The sequence below is a fragment of the Elaeis guineensis genome, chromosome 13 (assembly GCF_000442705.2).
Source record: "Elaeis guineensis isolate ETL-2024a chromosome 13, EG11, whole genome shotgun sequence".
Classification (NCBI taxonomy): domain Eukaryota; kingdom Viridiplantae; phylum Streptophyta; class Magnoliopsida; order Arecales; family Arecaceae; genus Elaeis; species Elaeis guineensis.
Window position 1 is genome coordinate 10,679,842 of NC_026005.2, and position 16,421 is coordinate 10,696,262.

General features: G+C 45.0%; 1 protein-coding gene across 2 annotated transcripts; it reads left to right on the top strand.

Annotated features, from left to right (window-relative positions):
* Nucleotides 1-7,380: 7,380 nt before the first annotated feature.
* Nucleotides 7,381-15,933, top strand: LOC105056748 (glucomannan 4-beta-mannosyltransferase 1). 2 transcript variants are annotated; one of them, XM_073248160.1, is made up of 10 exons: nucleotides 7,381-7,442; nucleotides 7,558-7,904; nucleotides 8,002-8,100; nucleotides 9,136-9,388; nucleotides 12,150-12,260; nucleotides 12,796-12,932; nucleotides 13,233-13,346; nucleotides 13,612-13,811; nucleotides 15,073-15,267; nucleotides 15,477-15,933. In XM_073248160.1, the coding sequence occupies exons 1-10, from the start codon at nucleotides 7,436-7,438 to the stop codon at nucleotides 15,640-15,642; spliced, it is 1,629 nt and encodes a 542-aa protein (XP_073104261.1). In that variant the 5' UTR covers nucleotides 7,381-7,435; the 3' UTR covers nucleotides 15,643-15,933. The 2 variants fall into 2 exon arrangements, with proteins under 2 accessions (XP_073104261.1, XP_073104262.1); XM_073248161.1 differs by having other exon boundaries at nucleotides 7,432-7,450; nucleotides 15,477-15,930.
* Nucleotides 15,934-16,421: the final 488 nt, after the last annotated feature.

The window sequence follows — 16,421 nt, forward strand, 5'->3', positions numbered from 1 at the left end:
TCTCCTTTTGTTTGCAATGTCAAATGTGTCTGTGAGTTGCTAACTTAGGTAAGTCACCAACTCACGTAAGTCGGTAGGACTTCAGCAACTTGTGCAGCCCCGAAAGTAGAGTGCGTTCCGACTTTAGGTCGGCTTCCGATGGTCAAAGTCGTCAGTCGGGTGCATCGGTTGAGTCGGGAGCCGGCCGAACCTGGTAAAGGTTCGGTAGTCGGGCTTCCATAGATGCATTTAGTCGGTCGTCGTCCGGCGCAGTGTCGGGGGAACTATAGTAAGTCGGGTCCCCATGCTCTTGCGTCGGGTTCTGTGTCTTCCGACATACGGTAGCAAGCCGAATGTCGTTCAGCCGGTCGTAGGTCAGTCAGCAAGTCGTGGATGCGACTAAGGTCGCATCGTGCGATAGACGGTGGTAAGCCGAATATCTCTCGACCGGCCGTAGCCTGGTCGGAAGTCGCGACGCAAGTCGCGCAGGCTTTTCGCCTACCTTTGGTCGGGGCCCGATCGGCATGTTAGCCGATGGTCTGGCCCAAAAGTTCGACCGTAGAAGGAGCGCCAGCTCCCGTCATCGTAGATGCATCGGTCCTGGTAAGGGTCCGATGTCTCGTCGACTGTCGAAGGAGTGTCAACTCCCGTTCTTGTAGATGCGTCAGTTTTAGGTGGATGCTAGGTCCACGTCAATACGTTGGGGCTTTGGCGAGCGCCGGTCGTTAGTCGAAGAGTTAAGACTCCGAGATTTCAAACTGAATTTGTACTCCGACTACTGAATTACAAAATTCACTGGCAATACAGCTTCAGGTTGTCGGCGTTCCAAGTTCGGGGAATGGGTTTCCCCTCAAGGGTCTCCAGCCGATAGGCTCTCGGCCCGTAGGTGTCTGCAACCTTGTAGGGTCCTTCCCAGTTTGGAGCCAACTTCCCCTGATCCAAGGGCTTCGACACTTCTGCCTTCCTCAAGACCAGGTCGCCAGGCCTGAAAACCTTCGGTCTGACCTTGGCGTTGTAATACCGGGCGACCCTCTGTCGGTATGAAGCCATTCGGATTTGAGCCTCGTCTCGTAGTTCGGGGAGGAGGTCCAGATCGGCCCTCCGACCCTCGAAGTTGTCCGGCTCCTGATACCGCTCGACCCTTGGAGATGGCAGGCCAATCTCGAGCGGGATCATAGCCTCCGTCCCGTAGGCCAAGCTGAACGGCGACTCTCCGGTCGGGACGCGGGGGGTCGTTCGGTAAGCCCACAGAACGGAGCCAGAGACCTTTGGCTTCATTCAGTCGGGTCTTGAGTCCATGGAGCAAGGTTCGGTTGGTCACCTCGACCTCGCCGTTGGACTGTGGGTGCCCGACTGAAGTCAGTCGGTGCCTGATGTGGAACCTGGCGCAGAAGTTCCTGAAGTCTTGGTTGTCGAATTGCCGTTCGTTGTCGGTGATGATGGTGTGCGGCAATCCGAACCTGAAGATGATGGATTTTTGGATAAAGTCTTCCATCTTCCGCTCGGTGATCTGCGCCAAAGGCTCAGCCTCGACCCACTTCGTGAAGTAGTCGATGGCGACAACGATGAACTTCCTCTGGCCCGACGCTGGGGGGAATGGACCGAGAATGTCGACTCCCCACTGGGCGAAGGGCCACGGAGCGACAATAGGAACAATTTGGCTGGCCGGTTGGTGTTGAATATTGGCATACTTTTGGCATGGCTCGCACCTCCGGACCAACTCTGCCGCATCCTTCTTCATGGTCGGCCAATAGTAGCCTTGTCGCAGGACCTTGAAGGCTAGGGACTTGCCCCCCAAGTGGTTTCCGCAAATTCTTTCGTGAACCTCTCGGAGAGCGTAGTCGGCGTCGGTCGGCCCCAAGCACCTGAGCAAAGGGAGGAAAAACGACCTTTTGTAGAGTCGGCCGTCCATGATGACATATTGCGAGGCCGACCATCGGAGTCGCTTGGCCTCCGTGGGATCTTCAGGACTGATCCCATCGGTCAGGTACCGGACGATCGGGTCCATCCAACTTGGTTCTGACGTTAGCTGCTACACTCCTTCGACCCGATCGATGCTCGACCGCTGGAGGTTCTCCACGAACGTCCGACCCAAAGAGTCGTAGGCCGACGTTGCCAATCTGGAGAGCGCGTCGGCGCGGGCGTTCTCCGACCTTGGGATGTGGGAAATTTTGAAATACTCGAGGCGCGTCACGAGGTCCTTCACTTTCTGAAGGTACTTGATCATGGTCGGATCTCGCGCCTCGAATTCGCCTTTGACCTGCCCCACGATCAGCTGAGAGTCGGAGAATGCCCGGAGGCTGTCGATGCCCAGCTCCTTCGCCATCCTCAAGCCAGCGAGGAGTGCCTCGTATTCGGCTTGATTGTTGGAGGCCTTGAAGTCGAACCGGAGGGCGTATTCGGTGACCACCCCATCCGAATTCGTGAGCAGGAGCCCGACCCCGCTTCCGTGAGCGTTCGAGGCTCCGTCGATGTGGAGTACCCAGGTGGAGATCGGGTCTGGCTCAGAGACCGCATCTCGTCCTGGGTCTTCAGCTCCCGACCCTTGATCGGTTGTCGGGCACTCGGCGATGAAGTCGGCCAAGACCTGAGCCTTCAGGGCAGGCCTCGGTCGGTACTGAATGTCGAACTCGCTAAGCTTCATCGTCCACTTGGCCAGTCGTCCGGACATGTCCGGTCGGTGCAGAATTGCCCTCAGGGGCTGGTTGGAGAGCACCACTATGGCATGGGCCTGGAAGTATGGTCGAAGTCGTTGCGCGGAGACGGTCAGGGCGAAAATCATCTTTTCCATCTCCGAGTACCTTGCTTCGGCCCCGTGGAGCACCTTGCTGGTGTAGTAGATGGGCTGATGAGTTCGGCACTCGTTTTCCCGAACGAGCACCGAACTGATCGCCTCGGAAGATGTGGCCAAGTAGAGATACAAGGTCTCCCCGACCTGCGGCTTTACGAGCAACGGTGGGGAAGCCAAGTACTCTTTCAGGTCTTCGAAGGCCCGCTGGCACTCATCCGACCAAGAGAAACCGTTCGCCTGACGCAGGGTCTTGAAGAACGGGAGGCACCTTTCAGCTGATCGGGAAATGAATCGGCTAAGAGCGACGATTTTTCCGTTCAGCTGTTGGACCTCCTTCTTGGTGTTCGGATGGCGCATGTCGAGGATTGCCTTTATTTTCTCAGGGTTGGCCTCGATCCCTCTCTGAGAAATGAGGAATCCGAGGAACTTCCCTGAGGTCACCCCGAAAGCACACTTGGTCGGGTTGAGCTTCATTCGGTGTCGTCGAAGGGTGCGAAAGGTCTCCTCGAGATCCTGAACGTGGTCCGGGATCTGCGTGCTTTTCACCAGCATGTCGTCCACATACACTTCCATGTTGCGCCCGATTTGGTCTTTGAAGACCTTATTGACGAGTCGCTGGTAGGTGGCGCCGGCGTTCTTCAATCCGAAGGGCATCACCCTGTAGCAGTAGAGGCCCTTCGGGGTCACGAAGGCAGTGTGCTCCTCGTCTTCGGGCGCCATCCGGATCTGGTTGTATCCGGCGAAGGCGTCCATGAAGCTGAGCAGTCGAAATTCGGACGTCGCATCCACCAGCTGGTCGATCTTCGGAAGTGGGAAGCTATCCTTTGGGCAGGCTCGATTTAGGTCGGTGTAGTCGATGCAGATCCTCCACTTTCCGTTGACTTTTTTGACCATGACAACATTGGCGAGCCAATCGGGATACGTGGATTCTCGGATGAAGCCTGCTTCGAGTAGCTTGTCCACTTCTTCGTCGATGGCCCTCCGCCTCTCTGGGGCGAAGGACCTTTTCTTCTGCCTCACCGGCCTCATCGTCGGATCGATGTTGAGTCGGTGAGTTATTGTTTCTGGAGGGATGCCCGACATATCTGCTGCCGACCAAGCAAATATGTCGGCATTGGCCGCCAGCAGCTCCGTCAGTCGGCGTCGTTCGGTGTCGGGCAATTGAGACCCGACCCAAACTTTCCTGTCGGGATTTTCTCCTATCGGGATCGCCTCGAGCTGCTCAGCCGGCGAACCTCGTTCTTCCTCCTCCCGTTGGTCCAGCTTGTCGATTGTCAGAGATCCCCTCGACTCGTCGCTTTGAGCGGAGATTTGGAAGCATCGTCGGGCGAGCTGTTGATCTCCGCGCATCTCTCCGATTCCATTTTTGGTCGGAAACCGAACAAGGAGATGGTACGTTGAGACGATCGCCTTAAGGGCGTTCAATCCGGGCCGTCCAAGTATGGCGTTGTAGGCCGAAGGAACTCGGACAACCGTGAAAGTGAGGGAGACCGTGCTTTGCCGTGGTTCGGTGCCGACCGTCACGGGCAGGGTAATTTCTCCTTCTGTCGTGACGGCGTCTCTGGCAAAGCCGATCAAGGGCATAGAGACCTTCTTGAGTCGGTCAGTTGACAGTCGCATGCGGGAGAAGGTCGAGTAAAACAAAACATTTGTCGAACTTCCATTATCAACAAAATTCGTTTTACATCATAATTCGCTATTGTCGCCGACACAACAACAGCATCGTCGTGGGGAGTTTGGATGCCCCGAACGTCGTCTTTCGTAAAGGTGATTACGTCGTCCGGGCGCGGCTTTTTCGTCGGCTCCCCCCCCGCAGATATCCCCAGACCCAACCGCTTGGAGATCATGTTGATGACTCCAGCCGTCGGCTGGTTGGTCGTCGGCTCTTCAGTCAGCTGGGGGCATCGATCGGCAACTGGTCGGGTCGGTGGACCCTTCCGAAATTTGCCGAGGTACCCCCGGCGGATGAGAGCTTCAATCTCATCCTTCAACTGGATGCACCGCTCGGTGTCGTGGCCGTGGCTTCGATGGAACCGGCAGTACTTCCGATGGTCGAGGCCTTTTGCCTTCAGAGGCGGAGGCCGTCGCAGGTATTCCTCTCCCTCGATCTCCATCAGGATCTGCGCACGGGGAGCGGAGAGAGGAGTGTAGGAATCATACCTGGGGCGTGCCGGCCTTGGAGTCTGCTGCCGGGGCGATTTTTGGATCCGTCGGTGTGGAGAGACCCGACTATTGGTCGGGGGCCTGCTAGGTTCGTCGGGCTCCCGACCCTTCCTCCGCTTCTCCTTCGGGCCTCTGGACTCGGTCAAGCGTCGGTCGGACGCTCCTTCGTCCGCGCGCATATACTTGTATGCGCGCTCCAGTAGTTCGGCATAAGTTCGGGGGAGGGTCTTGTCCAGAGAATAAGTGAATCGGGACGCTCTCAAGCCCCGCTTCATGGCTGAGACAGCCATGTCTTCGTTGAGGTCCCGAACCTCGAGCGTGGCCACATTGAATCGTGCCACGAAGTGTCGGAGCGTCTCGTTTTCCCCCTGCTTGAGGGAGAAAAGGCTGTCCGACGTTTGCGGCGGCTTTCGGCTGGTGCTGAAATGGGCCACGAACGAGTGCTCGAGCTGCCCGAAGAAATGGATACTACCCGATCGGAGATCGGAGTACCAAGCCCTGGCAGCCTTGCGGAGTGTGGCGGGGAAGCCGATGCAAAAAAGAGCGTCGGTTGCCCCTTGGATCGTCATGAGAGCTTTATAGCTCTCGAGGTGGTCGACTGGGTCGGTGGAGCCGTCGTATGGCTCCACGTTCGGCATTTTGAACCGACTGGAAATTGGCTCGTCGAGGACCAGTCGGGAGAGAGGTTGGGCGGTCTGGAAGTCGACGTCGTTCGAAGACTTCTGGCCGTCCATCTGCAACTGGGCGAGTCGGCGGTCGATTTCCTCGAACCGTCGCTCGTAGTCGTCCGCTCGTCGATGCTGAGAGACCCAAGGAGTGGAGTCTCCGGAGGATTCTGAGAGGGAGGCCGACGGCGTGCGCGGCCGCTTCTCCTTCCTTGCCCGTTCCAACGGGGAGGGAGAGGGCCGCTGGGACCGTCGGTCGTCGCGCCATGGTCGTCCCTCCTCCTCTCCGTGGGAGCGCTGTTGGGGGCGCTCGCATGGAGGCGACAGGGATCGGCACGGTCATCGGCGGCTGCTCCTGGAGGGCATAGGTCGGGCCGCCGGTTGCTGCTGGAGGCTTTTGACTGCGTCGGTCAGTACGGTCATCTGCCGTACGATGGCCGCAATCTGCGCCTCCGTGGTCACTGCGGGGCGCGGAGAACTGGGCTCCGCCGTCGGTGGTGGCGGGGAGGCCTCTTCCTGACGGGAAGAGCGCCTTGCCGACCCAGTGATTCTCGATCGTTGAGCTCTTGTCTTTGTCATGCTGCCCCCTACCTGGTGCGCCAATCTGTTGCGGCCAATCGCCTCGTCGTCCGACCGTCGGAAAGCGTGCACCTGCAAAAACGAGAAGTCCACTGACCGGAGGCGGCTCCGGCGGGGACCCTCCGACGGTCAAGTCAGAGAGGTGACTGGGCAACAGTGAAATGTAGACAGAGAGCTCGAGCGAGAGAGAGGGAGAGGAGCGAGCCTGTGTTTTCAGGAGAGACGGAGCGGATCCATCGCACTGTTGCCTTCCCCGGTTTATATAGTGGAGCGCGGTATGGCGCCGTCATTAATGGCGCGGACAAGTGAGGAACTGTCAACTCACTGTGGGCGGTCAGAGTCGCCGTGAAAATGTCACGTCGCCGTGCGGCTGTCAAATCACCAGGGTTGACAATGCCCTCAACGGGACAATGCCCCTAGGTAGCCATGCCGCATGTCGCTGTCAGAGCTGACAAAGTCTGGCGGCTGTACGGCGATCGGAGGAGTCGGCCGACCCTAGGTCGGTGGCCAGTAGAGTGGCGTCGGGTTCCTCTGTCGGTCGGCGAGTTTCACGTGAGTCGGCCATCAGACCTCTGGGTTCAGTCGGTCGGGATGGATACGCCCGACATATCCCCAGTCGGCGATGGACCGTTGAATGGCCGGCAGTGGCGTCAGTCGGTCGCCCCGACCGTCAATCGGTCGGTTGGAGCAGAAGTCAGTCGGACCGTCAGTTGGTCGGTCCTTCCGGCCGTCGGTCGGTCGGTCGGGCCGTCAGTCGGTCGGTCCTTCCGACCGTCGGTCGGTCGGTCGGCGGATATCCCCCAACAAGAGTGGAGTAGTCCCCATTATATATAATAATTTTATCTTTTACAAAAAAATCTCACAGCTCATGGCCATCTTAACTATCCCTTATTAGAGTATCTAATTAGAAAAATATATTACAGTCCATAGCCATCTTAATCATCCCTAATTAGGATATCTAATTAGGAAACACAACCTACCTTCCAACACCGGCTAATGGCATATGCATGAGACCAGACTGACATTAAGAAGAAGATCGATCTAGAAACCACGTGGCTTGTTTTGACGTAAAATACACTTTGATCTGACTAAACGTTAGTAGCTTATGACGTGGTCGGTACACACCACACATGAGTGGCCAGAACGTGCAGGCTAGATCTATCACATGCATGATGGAAACCCCCATCTCCTCGGTATAAAAATGCTAGATTTCCCTGCCAAGCTGTGCACAACGGTGTGAGAAGAGAAGGCCGAGGTGATGGAAGGTACACTCGTAAGACGTCTCTATAAACCTCTCCTCTACTGCATTGTGTGCTTTGAAGTGAACAATCTTTAGTTTTCTTTCTTCACTGATCTACCATCTGTTTCATCCAATTTTAGCCAAGAGCTTCCACAGCCTTAGTCTTTCCATTGCCCGGGTCTTCGAGCTCCTCTTCTCGTCGATCACCACCACCTTCTTGTTGGAACAAATTACTGTGGCATGGAGGCAATTCAGGGCATTTGCCGTCGTGCCGATCGTGAAGGCCGCCGTGATTGCCTGCTTGATCATGTCGATGATGATGCTCGTCGAGAAGGTCTTCATGGGCTTGGTTAGCCTATACGCGAAGGTGTTTCGCCGGAGACCGGAGAGGATGTACAAGTGTGACCCCATTGCTCAAGATGAAGAGGTTGCCACCTTAGCCTATCCCATGGTCCTCGTCCAAATTCCCATGTACAATGAGAAAGAGGTGCCAAATTAAGCTCATCATCTCTCTCTCTCTCTCTCTCTCTCACACACACAGAGTTGGATCTAAAATTATTGAGAGAGCTATGGTTTAATGGCAGGTGTACAAGTTGTCCATAGGAGCTGCCTGCAATCTGATATGGCCGGATGATCGAATCATAATACAAGTGCTGGATGATTCAACTGATCCAGTGGTCAAGGTATGATGGCCAAGAAAGTAAACTCTTACTGTCTATAGTCTATATCTATGTTAAAAGACTAAGAAGTGATACACTAGAATATTTACTTGTAACATTTTTTAACGAAGAGCTCACAGCTCGATGAGTCCAGCTAGTTATAAAGCTGGAACGCAGTACCAAATTTTGTCCATCTGTCTTTGTGTCCGCTTTGTCCCATATGTTTCGGTCCGTGATTCCTGGTTTCGCATGCAATGGAAGCCACTCCGCATGATGGAGGACTCCATTCCCTCCACCATTGTAAAATTAAAAAATAAGAATAAAAAAGAAATAATGTTCTACCCTGCCCATAGGCCATCTTAAATATAATGCTGACATGGCAAGTTGTTATTGGTGGGTATTCTGAGATTTTACCATAATAAATATGATGGGGCCACATAGAGTGATTGCAAAACCTCTGCAATAACTCCTGTAGAAAATTCCTGCAATCATCTAGTAAACAACACAAGTATCTTTCTTTTTTTTTTGTCCATTTTAGATACATTTTGAGATCAATGGTGCATGCAGTGCTCTAATATAAGCTAAAATTATTTCAACGAACATTACCAACAATGCCACAATTAACATGGATTTTAAAGCTGACCTAGTCCGAGATGAGGTGACCCACCTCCTGGGTCTCTCTCTATTCGTGTCTGTCCTAGTTGATTTGTTTGTGAGAGACATAGCAGTTCTTACCAGCCTTGGAGGAGCATAAAGCATCCTAACTTTATTGTGACCATCAACTTTAGTGAACTGGGTTTAGCTATATCTAAGCCTTTCCAGTCCTGTTCAGAACTCCCACAATCAATGGATCACGCCCTTTTGGTATCAAGTCTTCTACTTTTGGTACACTGAATAGATTTTTTTTTTCCTATCCCGCATGTTATCCACCTCCTCAACAGAAGCAGAGTTGATGGAGAAGAGGACAAAGATATCCTCCCAATCTTTTGATTAAAGAAGCCAGAATGAACCTTTGTTACATTTAATGTCATTTTAATTTACTGTTGCCTAAAATTTCAGGACTTGGTGAAAAAGGAATGTGAAAAATGGTTCAAAAAAGGAAAGAATATAAAATACGAGACAAGGGACAACAGGAGCGGATACAAAGCCGGCGCTTTAAAAGTAGGAATGAAGTATAGCTACGTGGAGACTTGCGAGTATATTGCCATGTTTGATGCTGACTTCCAACCTTCACCGGACTTTCTCATGAGAACTGTTCCATTTCTTGAGCATAATCCTGATATTGCTCTTGTGCAAGCTCGATGGCAGTTTGGTAAGTTTGCATATGCTTAGTTCATGCGCTGTTTTATCTTCTTTTTTTGAGTACAATGGAGGAGAAGACCCTTGCCGAAATTTTATTCAACTAAACAAATTGTTACAATTTTGGATAAAGTTTGCAACATGTTATTCTGTTGAACAAAATTTTGGTAGTTCATGGTGCAAATTGTGTATGATTGCTTTCTTTTTAGTTTAATTTTCGCAAGAAGATTAGTTATTTAACCTGAAGCTGTATTAATTGGAAAAGAATTGCCTTAGTGATAGTTAATTTGTGAAGAAAATTAATATCGTAGAAGCAAAAATTTTTTTGTCCTTGATTTAACTGAATTAAAATGGTAGATAAGATCAGCACCCTTCATGTGTAAACATTGCATGAAAAACTTGTAATAATACAGCCTCAAGAAAGAAAAAATGGACATCATATCACTTTGTATTTAGCATTAAGTAGTTTATGCTATGTGCCCACTAATTCCATCAAAACTATTGAATAATTCAAGCATCATACATCCCTAGGTCTATGGACATTCCAAGCTGATACATGTCTATCTTGATAAGATGTCAATTCACTGTTTCATATAACCCAATCCAATGCCACTGAAATCCAATCCAAATTGCTGATGTAAACTCTTATTAACTTTGTTACCCTGTTTTTAGTTGGAGTTATGAGAGGGTAGATGGATGAAATTGGAAGGATGGATGGTCTATCTACTATTTGATTCAAAAAATTACAAGAATGATAGATAAAAAAGGAGGGATTGTCCATCCATTCTGATCCATTAATTTGTATTCTCTCAAATTAAGAAGATGAAAGAATGGATGGGCATTGATGATCAATGGATGAGATTTTGTATTGACAAAATTATTTTTCAGTAATTTTTTAACAAAATTATAATATGTCTTCACTTTTTTATTTATATTAATTATATATATATACTATTAATTATATACTATTAAATTTTATTACTAATTATTTTAATTTTAATGCATAATTTTGATAATTATAATTTAATAATTAGAATTATCTTCTATTTCTCTATTTTTATTTACTATTTTTAATTAACTATTTGTATCATATAAATTAACTATTTAAATTAAATTATTAATTAATTAGTTATTTATATAATTAATACATAATTAATTAATATTTAATTTATAAAATTATTTATTAAATTAAATTAAATATTTATATAATTTTTATATAATTATAGATTATAATGATTATAAATTTATATATTTTTTATTTTTTTAAAATAAATAGATATTATAAATTAATAATAATAATATTTTTATTAAAAAATAATCTAATAAAAATATTATATAAATATCATTCATCCTTTCTTTCGTTACTTCTATACCAAATAAAAGATGAAATTATTTTTATCCATCTTTCCATATATCATCAAATATATGAAAGAATGGATGAAAAATTCATCCATCCTTTTCCTTATCGATCCTACCTCCTCCATCCATTCTTTCTTTGTACCAAACTAAGGGCAAAAATTTTGCACATTGAGAGGAGAAAATAAAAGGTTTTCTACTTGTGGATCGCACATGACCTCTTAAGATTGAGATCCAAACAAAATCAGAGAAAAAGTGCCAGTTGGATCGCGAAATCTTGATCTTTCACATGCTGGGATGGCGAAGGCCTCCAAAATTCGCATTCCTCTCGTCGATGAGGACACACACTAATTGGGCTCCCTCGACCAACAAAAGGGTTTGGATTTTTCTTTTATACTGTATTTAGGGAGATAAGATTAGGATGTTATCTTCCACATGGAGATGATCTTAGGTTCCAGTATTACTGGAAAATATGAGTTTTTTTAAAAATAATTGCAAGTACATTTTTTTTTTTTTCTTTTGATCTGCTTCTGTGATTAATATGTTTGGGTTAAACAACATCAAACATGGGTTTCACGACTAGGAAACTTTTATATATATATATATATATATACTGTAATTTGTATTTCTTGTAAATACTTAATTCTTATGCATGTTTATTTGGAAACCTCTAGGATTGCATTCCATGATTTATTTGTGGTATCTACATGAATCCCTCTGTTTGATGAACCAAATCTTGGCTATATAACATTGCTGACATATGATGAAGTCACAACTAGCAATGGAATCATGTGCCACATTATTGAAAGAAGTAAAACAAAATGGTAAGTCATGTTGTCACAGCTGTTAGATGCATCTTATGCCATTGAATCAACATCTCTACTAAGTTACAACAAAAGTTAGACTGAGGGCTTTTCTCAGAAGTGCCAAACAAGATCTGAAGCCCACCTCTGTTATTGGTTCTTTTGGTTGTTAGTTGTCATCTTGTGGATGAAACCCATCTCTGTTTTTTTAATGTTTTCCTGATTTTCCTTGTTGTCTAGGCAGTGAGATCCCTCCTTAATCTCTCCCCTTGGCAACTCTTGTAAATATCTTATGTTTGAATAAATGCCAGGTGGTTTCTGATCAAAAAACAACAAAAGTTAGACTCCTAGCTCCACTAGTGACCAATATTAACACTAACCATTGTACTGTGGAATTATCCAGCTAGAATAAACTATGGTTTTTATATGCTCTCTCTTTCACGGGCAAATTAAAACATATCTATAAAATATACTATATTGGAGAGATTTTTTTTTTGTTAGGAGGGAAATATTGGAGAGCGTCTTACTTTATAAAGCTAGATCTTTCTATTTGAAATTCTTAAATATGCATATGGTTGAGAAGGAGATGACAGTATTCTTTTTGTGGTATTGTAGTGAACGCCAATGAGTGCTTGATGACAAGAATTCAAGAGATGTCAATGGATTACCATTTCAAGGTGGAGCAGGAATCTGGGTCTTCAACATGCGCATTTTTTGGTTATAATGGTAGAATCTCGTTCAATTTGAAGTTTTAATACTGAAAATATGTGTACTTACTTTGCTGGCTTCCCAATGAAATCATGTGCTTAAAAGCAACATGAAAAGTTACACTTGTTTGCACATTACAGTGAGAGGATTAAAAACAAATCATTGTAGATACATCATAAAGATTAGATGATAAAAATTGACTTGGAAATAATTTTTCTAATAAACTGCTGAAGCTATATTTGATATGGAGCTAGAGTATTTCTTATGGAGGGCACTTTCTCATTCCATCATCCATCATTTTTCATAAGAAGCGAGGCACAGCATACACAATCTGGCAGAAAACCTCTTAAAAGGAGGAAGAACAGTTCAATAAACCTACTTTGTATTCGAAAAATATTAACTAACTACTTTTCTGAACAATGCAATGCACATGAATCTAAATAATGACTGGCATTGGAAAGGAGCTACATAAGCTCCCAAGCAGTAGTATTCATCTTTTATGTATTTGTAATTGCTCAAATTGACTCTTGAATCCAACCTTGTTCTGATAAAGGGACTGCTGGAGTGTGGAGAATTCGAGCTATTAATGACGCAGGAGGTTGGAAGGATCGAACTACTGTAGAAGATATGGATTTAGCAGTTAGAGCAGGCCTTGGAGGCTGGAAATTTGTATATGTTGGTAATGTTAAGGTATTTCTTCCAAAGCAATATGTTTGAAACACTTGATAGTTGTTACATTAATTTATTTAAGCAGGTTAAAGCAGTGTATAATTATTATAGTTTCTTATAATGAGGGCATCATCTGTTCCCTAATTTAAAGAAAAAACCTATATTGTTCTAGTTCTTTCATCTGCTGCCACCTTCTAATCTTTCCATGATTCTAGTTCTTTTATTCATTAGTACCCTACTTGTATATATTTAATGTGATTGGTCTTTACTAATGTACATTAAACTGTTATTGTTCTTACAAGTTCATTTCTGGCTTTCTAGGTTAAAAGTGAATTGCCAAGCACTTTCAAGGCTTATCGTTATCAGCAACATCGTTGGGCCTGTGGGCCAGCAGTTCTATTTCGGAAAATGTTTTGTGATATTGTTAAGGCCAAGGTTAGTCTTTCCTTAGTAAACAGATGTTAGTTAGTCTTTCCTTGGTAAACAGATGTTAGATCAAATGAAAAATATGATGTGCTTTGTGAGTATCATGTGTGGCCTCCATCCACAAGGTGGGCATGCATTATATATCACAAGTACCCAAAGTTTTTATGTCAAATAATATCTAGCATGTCATGCATCATAGACTATTGGCATTTTAAAATTATAGTTGTTAGAAAGAAGCCAAAGCTGACCTGCTTAATTTCCTTGTGTGATGCAGAAAGTATCTATCTGGAAAAAACTACATGTGATCTACAACTTTTTCCTCGCCCGGAGGATTATATCGCATTTTGTCACTTTCTCCTTTTATTGTGTGGTGATCCCTTTATCAGTATTCTTCCCTGAAGTTGAAATTCCAAAGTGGGGAATGATCTATGTCCCAACAACAATTACTCTTCTCAACTCAGTTGGAACTCCAAGGTTTGCTACTTCAAACTGCTTTCCAGTATTCAACCTTATTTTATTTTCAGCATGAGGAAGCATTGTTCTTGTTTTTCCTGGCCTTCAGTTAGGACTGCAAGTGGATTGAATTGGGTAGAAGGTAGAAGTCCAACTTGACCTAGTCCAGAGTTGCAACACAAAAAAAATAAAAAATGAAAAGAAACATGGTTTAGTGGATTCGGAATTGTAACCAAGCATTATGGGTTGTATATCTGATTCATAACTAGAGCATGCAGCGCAGTGAGGAATCTTTATAGGTAGCCAGTCTTTCACTTCTGCCTCTCTATTCCCATGCCTTTCTTGGTTGGACCAACAGTACAACCGGTGATTTCTGACAAGCCTTTCTGAATTTTTAGCGCAAGAAGATGAACAAAAATCAAGCTTTCTTTATTTATATTTATAGATAACCATCCATTTTCAACTATAGTGGGGAGAGTTTCTCCAAGAATAGGTACATAAAATGAAAAGATCAGAACATGGGAATAAATCTTTTACCAATACTGACTACCCATTCCCATTGTTGTGCTTCCTAAAATGGCATATCTTTACAAGGGTTCAAGTTTCGATCAATATTTGAGTAGTTGATCGTCCCTCTCAAGAATGAAGATTTGAAGCTGTCTTAGTTGCAGATCACATATTTAGATTCAGCTCCAACTCATCACTCACTTTGTCTGGATCAAATCTTTCAAACTAAATTTTGTCAGGTTGGATCTCCCTGCTCAGCTCAGGTCTCATTTCATGAGATCTATGTGCGACTCAATTGAGAGTTGGTCTTAATTTGGGAACCAACCATCCATGTTTCATGGGTCTTAAAATTTGATCTGAATGATGTTAAAGTCAATGTGGTTTCAGGTCAGATCCAAGTCTACTCACCCTGATTGCAGCCTTAGACTAATGCATGCTGAAAACCCTTATTTACAAAATGGGTTTTTTTTCCTTCAATTACATGAGAATGTAAAGTTAATCTCATGGATGCTCATGCTCCAATATTCAAAACTTGATAGAGGAAGTTAAAATCTGTTATAGTTAGAGCCATCAACACTTCCATGTCATACAATATATCTCATGCTTGGCTGGCATAAGTTGGTCTGTTGGTTGGTACTCCTTTCCTCAGAGCCTGTGCTGGGGAAGTGTTTCGACCACAACTCAGAATGGTGGGGTTCCACTATTATTTGTAAAAAGAAATGCGTGATTTGCTTTTTGTATTTTTTTCTTGTAATGTTGCTTTCTTTTATTGCAGCTCTTTCCATCTAATTATCTTCTGGGTCTTATTTGAGAATGTCATGTCCCTGCACCGATGTAAAGCTGTCCTCATTGGCTTATTAGAAGCAGGGAGAGCTAATGAATGGATTGTTACAGAAAAACTAGGAGATATGTTGAAGACAAAATCAAACATTAGTGTCACGCAAAAAATTCGATTCAAGTTCTGGGACAGGTAAACCTAGTGATACTCCCTTCTTATGATCCTAAAAGTTGTTGTTTGTTTAATTTATTCAAATCGACCGCAAACTCTAAGATGAAAAATGATCAATCAAAATTTTTAAATTTACCACAAACTCTAAGAAGAAAAAGATCCATTAAAATTGCTTACTCCCAATGCATATTCCAAAATTGATTAAGATTTTATTGTTTTATCATTGTCAGATTTCACCTCCTGGAGCTTGGGCTTGCGGTATTCCTCATGATATGTGCATGCTATGACTGTATCTACCGACAAGATTACTTTTTTATCTACATCTTCCCTCAATCCATCACATTTTTTATCATGGGCTTTGGTTATGTGGGCACCATTATCCCCAGTCAGAAATGAAAACCATGTGGATTATTTAATAATCCAGTCAACATGGTCTTTTTATTCTCCAGTACAATTCTTTTTTTGTCTTCATCCATCCATCATTTTTGTTAATGAGTTATTTATAATAACATCCATCAAATTTTATGAAAAGTAGAGTCATTGATTTTTGCCATATTGAATGTCCTGAAGAATTAAAAGATTATGGAGTATGGAGAAAGAAGTAACAGGAAACATATGCCCTTATTTTTTTCACTGCAATAAGCTGGACAATCCAAGCATCATTAGCAAAGGAAAGCAGATGCTGATTTTATGTGAACATGTTTTTGAAGATAGTGTGGATGGTACCTCAGTGTTTGTTTTGTGTATGCGTAGGGATCAGAATTCTACCTGCTTCTGCTCATTTTGATTAATATCTTAACAAATCAGTATCTTTTTGGGAGTGTGGAAAGGAAAAAGATTTGATCTGGTTGTGGAATTCAGATGGATAATCTTGCACATGGAAGAGTAAGCCTGCACTTGTCTGGTTTTGTAGCTGCTGATATCATGGGGTCTACAACAATTGAATTTAATGTTCTTCCCTGCTTGAATGATAGAAATGCATCATTGAAGGTAAAAAAGAAAAAGTTATATAAAGAATAAGACCAAGAATATATTCCAATTGGAAAAGGAATGAACTATCTTTTTTGAAGTAATACAGCAATAATATAGGATTGGATCCTAGGCCTCACCAATGGGTGGGCATTGGAACTCCACCAAGAGGGGAAGGGTTGTCCATCAACCGAGCTAATGGCTGC

Excerpts from the sequence above, each read along its gene's own strand:
- LOC105056748 (XM_073248160.1), top strand. Across the intron at positions 12,261-12,795 it reads CGCATTTTTTGGTTATAATG|GGACTGCTGGAGTGTGGAGA; the intron begins GTAGAATCTCGT and ends GTTCTGATAAAG. Across the intron at positions 12,933-13,232 it reads TATATGTTGGTAATGTTAAG|GTTAAAAGTGAATTGCCAAG; the intron begins GTATTTCTTCCA and ends CTGGCTTTCTAG.